We start from the raw sequence: 14,794 nt of genomic DNA, 5'->3' as shown, positions 1-14,794 counted from the left end.
TAATTGTCTCGTGATCTTCCATAGAAATTGTCCACAAGTTTTTATTACTAGGTCTGCTGCGATATCTCACTAGTTGTATATTTGTTGCAACAATCAAATGTGAGTAGTGTATTATCTTCTTATGTGTTTCATAATATTCAAAAGCAAGCAAACCATTCTTCCTTGTCAAATATTTCCTTAGCCAAGTTCCAACAACTACCACTGAACCAGTCAGATAATGAAAACCATCGTCATCTTCTCGAGGATTAACTAGTTTGTGTTTAGTCTCAACACATCGAGCCAACCAATATTTTGTTTCCTCTTCTTTGTCCTCAGGTGCAACAACGACATACACATGTCCTAGACAAACAAAAATTTAATAAATTATCACAATTTAGAATTTAAAAAATGCCATTTTTAATTTACACCAAATATAAAAAAGTTTGAAACTAATTTTATTAAATGGCCAACAAAATAATAATAAATGATTACTTTTCTGTACAAGGTCTGAAACATGATCATAATCATCTGAGGCAAATAGTTCATCATTATCTTCAATTGTGTTAATCTGATCTTGTGCTTGAGTAGGAGTCAACGATCTTTGATTCCAATCTTCAACCCATTCAGTATTCTCACATACATCTGAATCACCTGAAATACAAAATTGACAAAAACATGTAAGTTCCCTTATCCATATAGTCCATGTGCTTGCATTTGAACTCTTAAATGAATGTCATTTCACTGATCTGCTAATTGTCTCACAATCAAGTTTCAGCACAATGTTTTCCTCTTCAAATAACCAAAAGAATCGTTGAATTGTAGAGTTCACACTTGATCTAGTAGATAAGGTTGTGTTGCACCAATCTACAATTGCACTTGCATCTTTAAATTTTACATTATCTTCAAATTTTAATTGCTCTCTAGAAAGAATTCTTTTAACACATGCACCAGCTCCATCATGTTCTCCTTTGCCATGTCCAACTTCAAAAAAACTCCATATATGTTGGATATTGTATTCCTTGTGAGCCCTGCTTAACCAATAAAACATTCGAGCATTCTTGAATTGTCCAGTACAATTATCTGACCATATAAGATGTTTTGTCATCTGGATTCCTCTTTCTCTTATATTTCTATAGAATATGCTGAAACAATATTGAACAAACTCTGACGAGTGCATCCTGTTATCACTCACATAGAAATGATATTCCCTTAGGATTTTTCTATCATCCTCTGTGCTATCATCTGTGTGTCTATAAACAATATGAACAAAAATAGCAACTTGAGTAGAATTGTAATATTGAGATTGAATTTCCTCTCGTGGCTTAAGAGTATAGTTTTTTGCAAAGTCCACCACTGATAGTATACTTCCAACTGGAAATGTATTTCTACATGTGCGAAATTGAGAATCAAGCCATCTACCATGTTGAGAGTGTGTCACATGTTTTGATACAATCTTACTTTTGAATTCTGACATGAATGCATGTACACTAACCTTCTCTGTGATTAAATCAACACGCTTTCTTGTTTTCCCATCCTTTAAGGGATACTCAACATTCTTAAATCTTCTAACATCCACTAGTTGTTGTCCAAAATCAGTTTCACTACTCTTATGCATACATTCTACTAGTGATGAAAAATTGCCACAACTAGAACATTGTCCAGAAATACATGAATGTAAATAAAATAATTGTCCATCAGTTCTTTGACAAAATAAACTTGCTACAAATTCTTTGATTGATTCAGGTGGCATATCAATACCATTTTCCTGGATAAACATGTTACTATGCAAAATACAATGTATGTATCGAAAAACATCATAATGGTAATGAAATTGCACATGCGTTTTACAACAACAAGAGACTCTTTGCTTGTTAATTTTCACGTACCAGGGCTTGCATTTTTCAAATGATCTTTGACTTATAGTGATATTTCCAGGTAACAAAACTTCATCCAAAAAATTTCTATAAAATTCAGTTTGAGTTGTGTCTAATAGGTGTTTTGGATGAGGGTCATGAATTTTACACCCCACTCTCAACTTTAGAACATCTCTAGCATTTGATGATACCCTTGTATTATCATGCCAAAACTTTTCAACCAAAGATTTCACTTCAATATTCAATTTCATATTTGACCTGCAAAGTCTACCACTAAAACTCCAACTTTGGTTGATTGGATCACTTTCAATACTTTCTCTTCTTTTAGCTACTCTAACCAATGTTTTAGGATGCATCTTTAAAATTCCACTAATGTTGCTTACCATCCTTTTATTCAAGGTTGCTTTATTCACTATGGCAGTTGTTATAGCTCGTCGTGCCGCATTCTTATCTTTAGATCGACTTGTTGTACCAATAGATTCAATGGCACTTGCAATAGTAGACATAACATGCTTAACAAATTCATCTTTTTTTTATGCTTTCACATAGATGCCTATTTTCTTCATCACTTTTCTCATTTTCCACATTCTCATCAATTGCATCATAAGTTGACATTGAATTGCAAATTTTTTTCAATAAAAAAATTCTTTGTATATTCTATTGGCATATGTTCTTATCTGTCTCCAAGAAATCTTACCAGAAAGATTATCCAAAACATTTTTTTCAATTTTTATAAAAAAGTTTCCCTGATCTTCAACAATTGGAGGATTTTCATTTTCACCATGTTCAAAAGGATTTTCATTTTCACCATGTTCAAAAGGATTTTCAGTTTCAACATTCAAAAGAATTTCATCTCTACCAACATGAAGGTTTTCATTTTCATGGACAATTCTATCAATCTCAACATTGGTATATCCAACTTCTACTAAATCAGCAATATGAAGATCACCTATAATCACATTATCCATGTCTTGCAGAGAAGGATTTGAAGATGTACCTGGATTTGAGGATGTTGTACTTGGAATATTCTTCATAATTATTTCATTCACATCATCATCATCCATAATTGCATCATCTACGTCCATCTGATCCCCCAAGGCATCATCTTGAATGTTTGTCTCTTCCATTGTTGTGGATCCAGAAGCATCAGGATTATTCATTTGTCGAATCGTCATTCTTCTATCCCTTTGACGTTTGGCCTCCTTCTCTTGTTCTTCTTGAATTTCCTCAATGGTCAATTTCCTCCTTTGTTTCTTCTTCTGACGTTGGTTAGACCCCATGACTAAAAACTTATGCAATAAATGCCACCTTCAAAAAATGGATCTAAAATTGCAACCAAAAAGCATCCAAAGGACAACTAGATCATAATATATTATGTAAAAACTTGCACATTTTAATCGACATGTTTTATTATGTTAAATGATCATATATTTATACAATTCAAAAAAAAAAAAAAATGGTAAAAGCAAATGGGATCCCGTGTTGAAAACGGGATCCCGTTTTAATTTGAAATGGGATCCCATTTGCTTTTTTTTTTATAAATAATTTGCAATAAATAACGGGATCCCGTTTTCAACACGGGATCCCGTTTGTAAAAAGATTCTTTTGGGGCCCACTTGTAGGTTCGGAATTAGGCTTGGTAAATGGTTCGAAAAGCCGAACCTGAGGCTCGGAAGTGGTTTGACCAGCAACTTCGAGCCTAAATCAAGCTTCATACAAAAAAATGACTTCAAAAATATATCTGAACACCTAATTTTTAGAATTTTTTTAAACAACAAAAACCCATTATAGTACACATTATCTAGATTCCAAATATATAATTTTTTAAGAGAATGGATCAATATTTTTAATTTTAAAATAATTTCTAATGAAAGAGATCCATAAACTTGAAATAACATGGTTTTTTAAAATTTTAATAACTTTTTTGTCTTTAAGTTTTTTGAAAAAAAAAATACATGGCATCAAACTACAGACAAATCTATACAGTTTTTAAAAAAAATATTAAAAAATGGTAAGTTTAGGTCAAATTATGCTTGCCGTACATGCGGATTTTTCAAAACAATGATTATGCCCAATTAAAAAATAACAAAAAATTTATATATATATATATATGGAAAAAAATTACAAAAAAATATTCTCATCAAAGATGAGTGAGTTGTAGAATTTTTCCCAAAAGGATAAATAAAAATAGTTTCATTTTGGTCAAATTATGCTTGTCGTACACGGGCATGGTATGGTCCTAAAAAGTGACTTTTAAACTATAGGTTTTACTAATGCCTATTCAAACTTCCTTTTTAAGATCTGGGTATTGAAAAAAATTACATATTTGGAAAGTAGACTTCGAGTACTACATTTTCTATTATTGAATTTTTTCAAGAATCATCCTTTAAGTGCCTCAAATATTTAGGTCAAACGGGATGAAATTGAAAAAAAAAAGGGAAAAAACTTCCACTTTTTGGCCAAAAAGTGGACACAACTTCTTGCATCTTTTAGTTCCTTCTTAAGTCTAATTACTTCTTATTCAAGTCTTTAACATTATTTAGTCTTCTCATCAGGCTTTGTTTTAAATTCATCAATGACCTTGTTTCTCTTATCAGGCAGGCTTCTTAAATAAGAGATGTTTTCAACTGCCTTCTTACGCTTTTCTTTTCTATCATCCGGTCTGCCAGTGCATATCTCAATTCACCTTCCATGTCAACAATTCCGTCAACATCATCCCAATCACTTTGACCCATAACATCCATGTCATTCAAATATTCTCCAAACATAGTGTTCGAAATCCTTGATGTACCTCAGTGGTTAAATTGTCTCTTCAGGAACCAAAGCTCTGATACCAGTTGTTGAACACCACCAGATGTTGAGAGGAGGGTTGAATCATCATATACTAAAACTTGATCAAATTAAAACACTTAAACCATAACATCCATCCAACATATGTGCATGAAATTAAATAAATGAAACAATAAAAGCATTCACACAAGAACACCAAGATTTTTACATGGAAACCCCAAATTGGAAAAACCATGGTGAGAATCAAACTCAGAATATGTACTAATTGTTTACAATGTTTTAGGGCATAGGCCAGGGAGCTCACTACTCTGGAATTTCAAACTAAAGCACACAACCTTAGGGAAAGATACAAGAGAGAGGCTTGATCAACTAAAGAACACTTCTTTAGGCAAGATACAAAACAATTGTCTAGATACATTATGAATAATAAATTGAATTGCATAGGAAATAACATCTATCAATATGTGGATAACAATTCATAGCTCAATACTCATATGAATACTCAACAACACTTCCAAACCTTTTCTTTGCTTCAAATTTGCATCACATTCACACCATACATTTTCCAATCACAACACCATATCACCCAACATCATGACACCATATCACTCCATACATTCCATTACTTAAACCCAACTGATTTGTTTATTATATATCAGTTAAATCAACAATAATCTCTACTAGGTTAACCAAAAGAAAATGTAACATGTATATAAAATCAACCCAAAATAGTTCATGCAAAAGGTAAAGAAGATGTGTGAAGATTCACACCAAGTCGTAACACCTTCCAAGTATCACCAAAAAGACTTTACAGGCAAGCTCTTGGACCAAAACACATAAGTTGATTCATACCAATCTACTTTACCCAAACACATCTTAATCCAGACCCAAAATTAAGATATGCAGACCACCAAAAAAGAGTCATGATGTGCTAGGAACAATAGTCGACGATCCACAACAACCATAGAGAACTAGCAAGATAAGGAATGCAACACATTCCTCTGCAACAAACTAAAACTGCACACATTCCGATTATAGGCATAAATAATACTTATAGAGTCACATATGTCCAATCAGAGAAACAACGATCAAACTAACACACATATTCTATTTCTATCCATATAGACATTTGATACACAACCAATACACACTTTCTAATAAAGATATTGTTCATTATCACCAAAAATAGTAATAGAGCTTCTGGACCAAACAAAAGACACCAATCTTCTGGAAACACCTCATATCATCAACCTTATCCATCCAAAAATATTAGAGATAGTCATCATAGCATATTCACTAATCCCCGAAAATAATATGCACAAGAATCTGCATATAATTATGCATCATATATTTGATTGATAGACATCTAGATGAACAACCAGATGCAACCACTATCCAAAACATAACCACTATTGTCAGACCAAATACTTCAACATTACATCACTTTTAGACCGGTAGCACCAACCACTGGACCAAACCAATAGCGAGACAAATAAGCAGACCACCAATGAGTCAACCCAACTAGCACCAACAATAGGTCCCATCAACAAAAGGTTTGACATCAATGACAACAAAAAGTCATATGTGTAACAACAATTACACAAAATGTGAGAGCAATGCTGTCAAATAAGGAAGATGATTTATTTTTCTTATCTAGTCATTTAAAACAAACACAATGTAAACAAAATGTATGTCCATAGACATTTTTTGAACATAACGTTCAAATTAAACTTTGCATCATAATAATGTAAAATACAATACTAAAACATTTAGAATGCAAATTGTATCCAACTACGTGAGTGTGTGTGTGCACATCAGGTTTATGTCATGTCAATCATTACTAGGCAATTAGGACACTTCTACCTTAGCCAAGTTCTCATCTTCAAGGTGTTCCTGCACTTATTTATACTGGGATTCACAACAATAGGTTAGTCCATAAAACCATAGTTGAAACACATTTCATTATAATTTCATTTTCATTTTCATTTTCATGCATTTAAAAACACTTTTATCCATAATCAATTAATCATAAGATAATCAACTACAGTCTCAACCATTTTATTAATGCATGTAATAGATTAGATGTGACATTTTAGGGTTCTAAATTAGAATGAAATGGATTTTGAGGATGATGCACTTGATTTCAAGGACAACAATTACATAAATCATGTTTGACTTCACTTTGAGAATGACAAAGTGATACCTAGACTTGCACAACTATAAATACAACCTACTATTTCTATAAACGAGATGGAATATTTACACATGAACCGAATGAATAGAATCTGATCCCCTTCATGATCCCCTATAAGACCTAAAGTGGCTCACATTTACTCACCTCTTCCTCCACTTCTTCAATGGCTACCCCAATCCATTCGAAAATGTTTCAGTCTTCCTTGCTCCCTCTTAATTGCTACATATAATTATGTAATGATGGGATTGGCGAAATAGAAAAGATCATCTCTTCGAGAATCAATGTAAGAATTGACATGTGTTTGGGAGATGGACAAAATAGTCGTTTTCCTTTCATTTATTTGTAATAAAAAGAATATTACTTGTTATTCACATAAGTGATGTAGAGAGATAAACTTAACTTAATTGACTTGAAAATGTTTGATGATGACCTATCTAAAAATGATTTATAAATGGGAAACAAATTTAGAGACAATTCTTTGTATAGGACAACTTTAAAAACCTATCAACTAAATACAAATCTTCTTAATTAAAAATTAAGAATTCTCCTTCTACAAATTAAAGAAGAAAAAAGAAAAAAAGTGTTTCCCCTCAGTTGGGAAAGCCAATTGGCCCCTCACATCAGACTATGGAAAAGAAGGTAATTACCTATGCCCGTGCCTATGCAGAAATTGATTTGAATAATCCTCTGCCTAATTCCATGGAACTCCAATTGGTATCTGGCTCACGGATTCAACAGCTTGATTATGAAACAATGTCATTTTGTTGCCGAATTTCTCATGAATATGGACATTTGCAGACGATGTGCCCCAAGTCTAAATCGGCAGGGGATTTTAAATATGGGACAACCAATGCTCCCCCCAAACAAGATAAGGGGAAAGCTCCTATGAGGGAGGATAAGGAGGGTTTCGTCCTGATTAAAACTCGAAATAAAGGTTGGGGTTTAAAGAGGACTCTTATGGACAGGCATGCAGATGAGGTCTTCAATAGATTTGATGCCCTTGAGGATCTGGAACAGTTTGATGGAGCTATTGCTAATATGCCTACCAGCCAGGGTAATAGGTGGGGAGGAGATCAATGATATTCAAATTGAATCACTGGAGGAAGCAGTTGGGGTGCAGATGGATACAAATACTTCCCTGAGGCATGTGGAAGAGTTGGTAGGTAGTGGAGGTATGGAAGTACAGGTAACCTCAAATTCTATTTGCTTGGAGACTTGTGCTGGAAAGGATCTTATGAGTGGGAGCAAAGGTACATGAACTTTCCCTATCTTAGGTATTCAACAATTTTTTTTTAATAAAGGTACTTCGGAGAAGTCCCTTAAGGTGGGTAGGAAGAAAGATCAGGAGAAGGTTAAACTAGTTGGTGAGACTTTAGTGGAATCTGGTGCTGTGAAGACCATTGATTCTCTCTTCTCTCAGCCTCAGAAATGATCATGCTCTCATGGAATGTAAGGGAGTTGACTAACATCCCTAGAAAAAGGTTATTCGAGAGTTGATTCGGTCTTATTCGCCTAATGTGGTTTTCATTCAGGAAACGAAGCTTTTCGTTGATGGTATGTTCAACATGGCTGCTAAAATTTGGTCAAGATGTCTTTGTCAATGTATTGGGGCTCAGGGTAGTTTGAGAGGCTTGGCTTTGTGATGGGATCCTTGCAAGCTTGTCCCACTTTGGTGGATCTCTAGCAAGTCCTCTATCTCCTTGGTGGCCACTTGTTGCGAGAATGGTGAGACTCTCCTTCTCACTAATGTGTATGCTCCAATTGATTATGTTGGAAAATCCTTGCTCTGGTCACATATAGGTGTTGTCTGCTCTCTCGCACCTTTGTTTCCCTAGATTCTGGCAGGTGATTTTAATGTTGTATTATGTTTGGAAGAGAAGAGGGGAGGTATTTCCAGGTTGGACCCTTCTACGGGACTCTTGAGGAGTAACATTGAGACTCTAAGGGTTGTGGATGTCCAACCTTCCCATGCTTTATTTCCCTGGAATAATAGGAGATGTGGGGCTGAGGCTATATTAGAAAGATTAGATAGGTTCCTGGTTTCTAGCTACTGGTTGGAGGATAGTTGGACTACCTATTCAAAGATTTTGGATTGGAGAGGCTCAGATCACTGGACTATCCTTTTGTTAGCCACTAATTTTAGGAGGACTAAGAATCCCTCATTTAAGTTTCAGCTTATGTGGTCGAGGGATGCTTCTCTTCAGGATCATATGCTTGAATGGTGGAGGGAAGGGAAGCCAACTTTTGGTACTACTATGTATTCCTTTGTCAAGTAGTTGCAACATGTTAAGTATAGGCTGAAAAAGTGGAATAGGGTGAGCTTTGGTAATCTTTTCTCTGCCAAAAGGAATGCTCAACAGAGTCTGGACATCATTACTCGTCAAATTAGAGATTAGGGGATGTCTGATGCTTTATATAGAGAAGAGACTATTGCTTTGAAAGAGCTAGAAGAATGGGAGCTTCAGGAGGAGATTTATTGGAAGTAGAAATCTCAAATTGATTGGCTTCAAGAAGGGGATAAAAACACAAGATTCTTCCACAACTCAGTAAAGGACAAAAGGCATGGTAGTACTCTCAATTCTCTCATTATTTCAGAAGGGACTCAGATTTCCTCTCATATGGAGATTGCCGAGGAAGCCATTAGATTCTTTGGGAACCTGTTCAAAGAAGATTTGGTGCTTGCTTGTGCTGAAGCAAGATTGGTGCTTGATTGCATTCCTTCCATAGTTACTTCATAAATGAATGAGGCTTTCGTTAAACCTATTTCTCTTCCCGAGATTGAGGCAGTGGTCTTCGGTATGAAGAAAGGAAAAGCTCCTAGGCCTGATGGTTTCCCTATAGAGTTCTTTCAAGCTTTTTGGGATATTGTCAAGCCAGATCTTTTGAAAGTTGTGCAAGAATCTTTTAGTAACAAGCAGATGCTTAAGGCCCTAAATGCCACTTTTCTTGCTCTCATTCCTAAGAAGGAAGGTGCTAATTCTCTTAACTCCTTTAGACCCGTTGCTTTGTGTAATGTGATCTACAAAAATATCACTAAATTGATTGCTGAGAGGCTGAAGCCTTGGCTTAGTAGATTAATTTCCTAAGAGCAAGGGGGTTTTGTTTCTGGGAGACAGATTTTGGATGGTGTCATTATTGCTGCTGAAGTTGTGCATTTCATGGTTGTTTCTAAGGAGAACGTATGTTTATAAAGCTTGATATGGCCAAAGCCTACGATAGGGTCAGATGGAATTTTCTGTAAAAGGTTCTCTTAGCTTTTGGATTTGGAAGTGAATGGATTAGTTGGGTTATGAGTTGCATCACCTCTTCTTCCTATGTTGTTCTTATTAATGGTGAGCCAACTGATTTGTTTGGTGCTATTAGAGGCCTGAGGCAAGGTGATCCTCTCTCACCCTATCTATTTATTCTAATGGCTAATGGTTTGGGAAGGTTTCTCAAGTCTCAAGTCAGACAAGGTTTTATTCAGGGTTGGAGGTGGGGTCTGGTATTCCTCCTTCCTCTCATCTTCAATTTGTGGATGGCACTACATTAATGGGGGCTGCTTGAATCGATGAAGCAGCCAATTTCAGAAGAGCTCTGGATATTTATGTGAAGGCCTCTAGACAACTGATTAATGAGGAAAAATCTCATATTTTTTTCTTCAATACTCATGCTCCCATTCAGGCGAGGATTGTGTGCATTATGAGGTTTCAAATTGGTACCCTTCCTTTTGTTTACCTTGGAATTCCTCTTTCGGTTCATAGATTGCCAAGAGTTGTTGGGAAGGAAATTTTGGATAAGTTTCGAAGCAAGGTGTGTCACTAGACTAATAGGTGGCTCTCAAATGCTGGTAGAGTTACTTTTTTAAAGTCGGTTGTTCAGGCGCTTCCTATTTACAGGTGGTTTGTGCAGTTAGCCCCAATTAGCTTTATGAAGGAATTTGAAGCCCTCCCTAGACAGTTCTTATGGACTGACAATTTGCTTTCCTCCAAGTGGAGTTTGGTTAAGTGGGATAATGTGTGCAAATCAAAACAAGAGAGTGGCCTTGGTTTGCGGAAAACTATCTTGAATGGTTGCGCTCTTGTTGCTAAGCTGTTTTGGAGATGGTGTATAAATCAAGATCAAGGAAGGGCTAGTATCCTTAGGATTAAATATCTTGGTGACGTGGAAGGAAAGGATGTCCTCTGATGTAGCTTGATAGGAAATGGGTCAATGATTTGGGACACCTTGAAGAGAGGAGCTCATCTAGTTAAGAAGGGTCTCTTTTGGATTTGTAACAGAGAATCTGAAGCTTTGCTCTGGAAGGATTCCTGGGATGGATATCCTCCTATTTTGTCTCAATTTCCTCATCTCCAATTTATTGGTGACATCTTTATGGCAGCAGGATGGAGTAAAGTGGAGGACTTTAAAGTAATTTCAAGGGTGGGTTGTGGTGAGGTAGCTAGATGGAAGGAACCTCAAGAATGGCCTCCTAGGGGTTCTGTGGAAGAGAGGGAAGCTCTGGTTGAAATTCTAGTTGAGAGATTGTGTAATTCTCTTAGAGGTGTTGACACCCTTGCTTGGGGTCCTAATCCAAAGGACAAGTTTTTTGTGGCTTCTGGCTATCAAGAGCTGGAATGTATGTCCTTTGCCAAGGTGGATGGTCCCTGGTGGAACAAGTTTGGAATAGGTTGCCTTGGCCCAAGTGTAACTTTTTCTTGTGGCTTGTGGTGCAGAATAGGTGTCTTACCTAGGAAAATCTTTAGAAGAGGGGCTTTCATGGGCCCTTTATATGTGTTTTATGCCATAAGAGTGAGGAGAACAACTCACACCTTTTCTTCCAGTGCTCCTTCACCAGAGATATTTGGTATTGGTGGTGGGGGGTTTGGAAACATGCTTGTGTTCATGCTAGCACTCCGATGGAGCTTTGGAACAACCTTGGTAGACCTCCTACCAAGACTCCCTTTCTGGATGCAGCTTGAGACATTGGTCTGGGTCTTATTATCTGGCAGGTTTGGTTAGAAAGGAACCGTAGGATTTTCCAAGATAGGATGAAAATGGTGCAACAAGTGTGGCTAAAATTTTTAAATATAATTCGGGAGACCCTAATGGCGAAGTGTGACCTTTTAGGAGATATTGATCCTGGTGACATGCAGGTGGTTCAAAGTTTGAATATTTTAGGGACATGCATTCATGATGCCTTAGGTAAGAAACTTCAAGTCAGGAGCAGAAATGTTAAAAGGAGGGCTTGTCGGGAAGGTTAGTGGACCCCTCCTCCTTTGGGATATCTTAAGATTAATACTGATAGATCTTTTAGAGGTAATCCTGGGTATGCTGGGGTTGGTGGAATTGGCAGAGATAGTTTTGGTAATGTTGTTATTCTCTTTTCTGTCTATAAGGGTTTCCAAACTCATAATTATATGGAGGCCCTTGCTATTCTGATGGCCCTTAAGAGAGTTTGTTTTCTTGGGTGGAGTAAGATTATTTGTGAGTCTGATTCCCAAGTTGTGGTTGATATGTAAATCATCAGCGGATGGAGGATGTAGAGTGACATTTGACTGTGGTGGGTAGATAGATCCTTTCTTTGAGTGTTTCCTTGGAAACAATTTCTTTTTGTTATGTTCCCCGGGAGTGGAATAGAGTTGTTGATTGTCTGGGAAAGTGGGCCTCAGATTACCTGAATGAGTGGAGAGTTGAAGACTGGGCTCATCCGCCCTTGGAGTATGTTCATGTTGTTGAGGGTTTGGTCAAGGAGGATTTAACAATTTAGTTGTTATTTGGTTGGGGGCTTTATGTTGAGTCCTCTCCTTCTTTTTGCTGAGTTGAGACCCTGTTCTACATATTGCTCAATTTGATTTAATAAATTTTTTACCTTTTTTAAAAAAAAAACGCTAAAGAAAATGGATTTAATAATGGTAGCAACTCCATAGCAGAGGAAAATGTAGGTAAAATTTGATAAAAATTAGGTCCTGGAAGTTCAGAATATTTGACATAATTCGAAGGAATCGAAAGGCAGTTTCTTTTGGGGAGTGGGGAGATTCATGATTCTTCGAATGGACAGTGTGTTAGATTCCGGTTACTCCGTGGACGAGGATTGCGAAGAAGAGGAAGAAGGAAGAGAGAGATGCCAGGGAGGTTGTGGGAGGCCTGTTAATGTGTGCCTCTGCACTATACTGCCTTCTCAAGCGATGAAAACATCCACCCACATTCTCATATTACAGCATCCTCATGAGGCGAGACATAAGCTTGCAACTGTTCCGCTTCTCAACAGATGTCTGAGCAATTGTCATGTTATGGTTGGCCGTCGTTTACACAGGAAATCCTCCTCAATCCTTGACAATATATGCCAATCAACATGCCAAGTTCTTTTACTCTTTCCAGGCAATGAAGCACTCGATCTGAACAAGTGGGTATCGTCGTCATCATCAGGTATGCCCATGCCTAACACCCAAAATGAAAACAATGGAGAGGAATTGAAAACAGTATTGTCTCAAAGTGAGAATAATATAGAGAGATCGAAAAGGGTAGTTTTGGTAGTGATTGATGGGACTTGGCAGCATGCCAAGGAGATGGCTAGGGCAAGCATGCCCTTCCTCAGGGAAATTGGGGTTGTTCAAGTTTGTCTGCCTCATGACCAGAATGCCCAAGGAAATAACATGTGGAGTTGTGAGTTAACGCTAAGAAAAGAGCCTCATGGGGGATGCCTTTCCACAATGGAGGCTGTTGCACGCTCCCTGAGGATTCTGGAACCCACACCAATTGCTGTTGAAATTGAGCACAAACTTCTCTCTGTTTTGCATGCTATGGTTGCATACCAAGTTCGCAATTTGAGGCCCATGAGATCTCGCCCAAAACTGCTTAAAAAGGGCAGTTGCCCCGTTTCCTCCTCATGATTTACGTCTGCTGTAAAATGGTTTTGGGCATATTTTTCATTAATTAAGTGTTTATTTTCAATAAAAAGCTCTTCATACACGCAAGCGAGTCCTCAAAGGCAGCTCTAATGTTGCCTTTATCAAAACATAGTTAAATTTTCTCATGGCTAATTCATTGATGGAACTGAGTAGTTTCATTAGGTTTTTCTTTCTTGCAGCTGGAGCATGCTGGGGGTTTTCTTTTTTTGGCTAATTCATTAATTCTCTATTTTTTCACTTATTAATTAAAAAGTGGGTTTGCCTATTGGCTATTGCCAGATTTTTCACTAATTGCGTTCACTACTTAGAAATTTCATATAGAATTTTAGTTTTTACATAGCGTTATTGAAATTGCCGAAATATACATGTGTTGATAGTATTTCCTTATAATTATTGTATAATACATGGTTTTTTGCACTGTAAAGACTCACCAGTAATTAATAATTAATAAATGTTTTGCAACATTTTTCAATTAGAATAATTGATAGAGTATATATAATTGTAAGTTACATGTTAATGCATTAGCTCTGTTACTGGCGGCTTCTGCATGTAAAATTTCCTTGCCACGTATGCATGCTGTTTTATATCCATGTATAATACAAAACAAAAAGATAGCTTGCAAATTGGGGCATATTGTTGGGGTAAAATCTTCAATTTTGTCAGTTTTGATTTAGAAGTCAAGAAACACCGATACTAATAATGCAGCTCAAAGGTGTTGGGCTTATTCCAATTTCAAGTTGTAACTTTGTCATATATACACAAATATGTTTGGACCTTTATGCCCCTGACTTAGGCGGTAAAGAATGAGACTGCAATCTCACTTGTACAACTCTGAGACACAAGTTTCCATTAGTACATGCTTGGTACCAAATTTGAATTTGTGCCGTCTGCATATTGTAACTTTTGTCATTTACCACATTGCTCAACGTGTCCTGGACATGCTATCATTCTCACAAATGGCTAAGCTAGCTTTTGGTTTTCAATTCTAGAGAGAAGGATCCTTAGTCTCGATGTCTAAACCATCCAGGCTGAAAAGCAGCTCATAGCCTCTTTAAAAGGAAGGCTATGGAGGAAACCTAAATTGGGTT

The 14,794-nt window shown here is 36.6% G+C and overlaps 1 protein-coding gene across 1 annotated transcript; it reads left to right on the top strand.

Moving 5' to 3' along the window:
- The first annotated feature begins 12,723 nt into the window (after window positions 1-12,723).
- On the top strand, window positions 12,724-13,993 carry LOC131037362 (tRNA-uridine aminocarboxypropyltransferase A). The gene has a single exon (XM_057969476.2). The coding sequence runs from the start codon at window positions 12,837-12,839 to the stop codon at window positions 13,686-13,688; it is 852 nt and encodes a 283-aa protein (XP_057825459.1). The 5' UTR covers window positions 12,724-12,836; the 3' UTR covers window positions 13,689-13,993.
- Window positions 13,994-14,794: the final 801 nt, after the last annotated feature.

The sequence above is a fragment of the Cryptomeria japonica genome, chromosome 3 (genome assembly GCF_030272615.1).
Source record: "Cryptomeria japonica chromosome 3, Sugi_1.0, whole genome shotgun sequence".
NCBI classification, from domain to species: Eukaryota; Viridiplantae; Streptophyta; class Pinopsida; order Cupressales; family Cupressaceae; genus Cryptomeria; species Cryptomeria japonica.
This window is presented reverse-complemented; position numbering and strand designations above follow the sequence as displayed.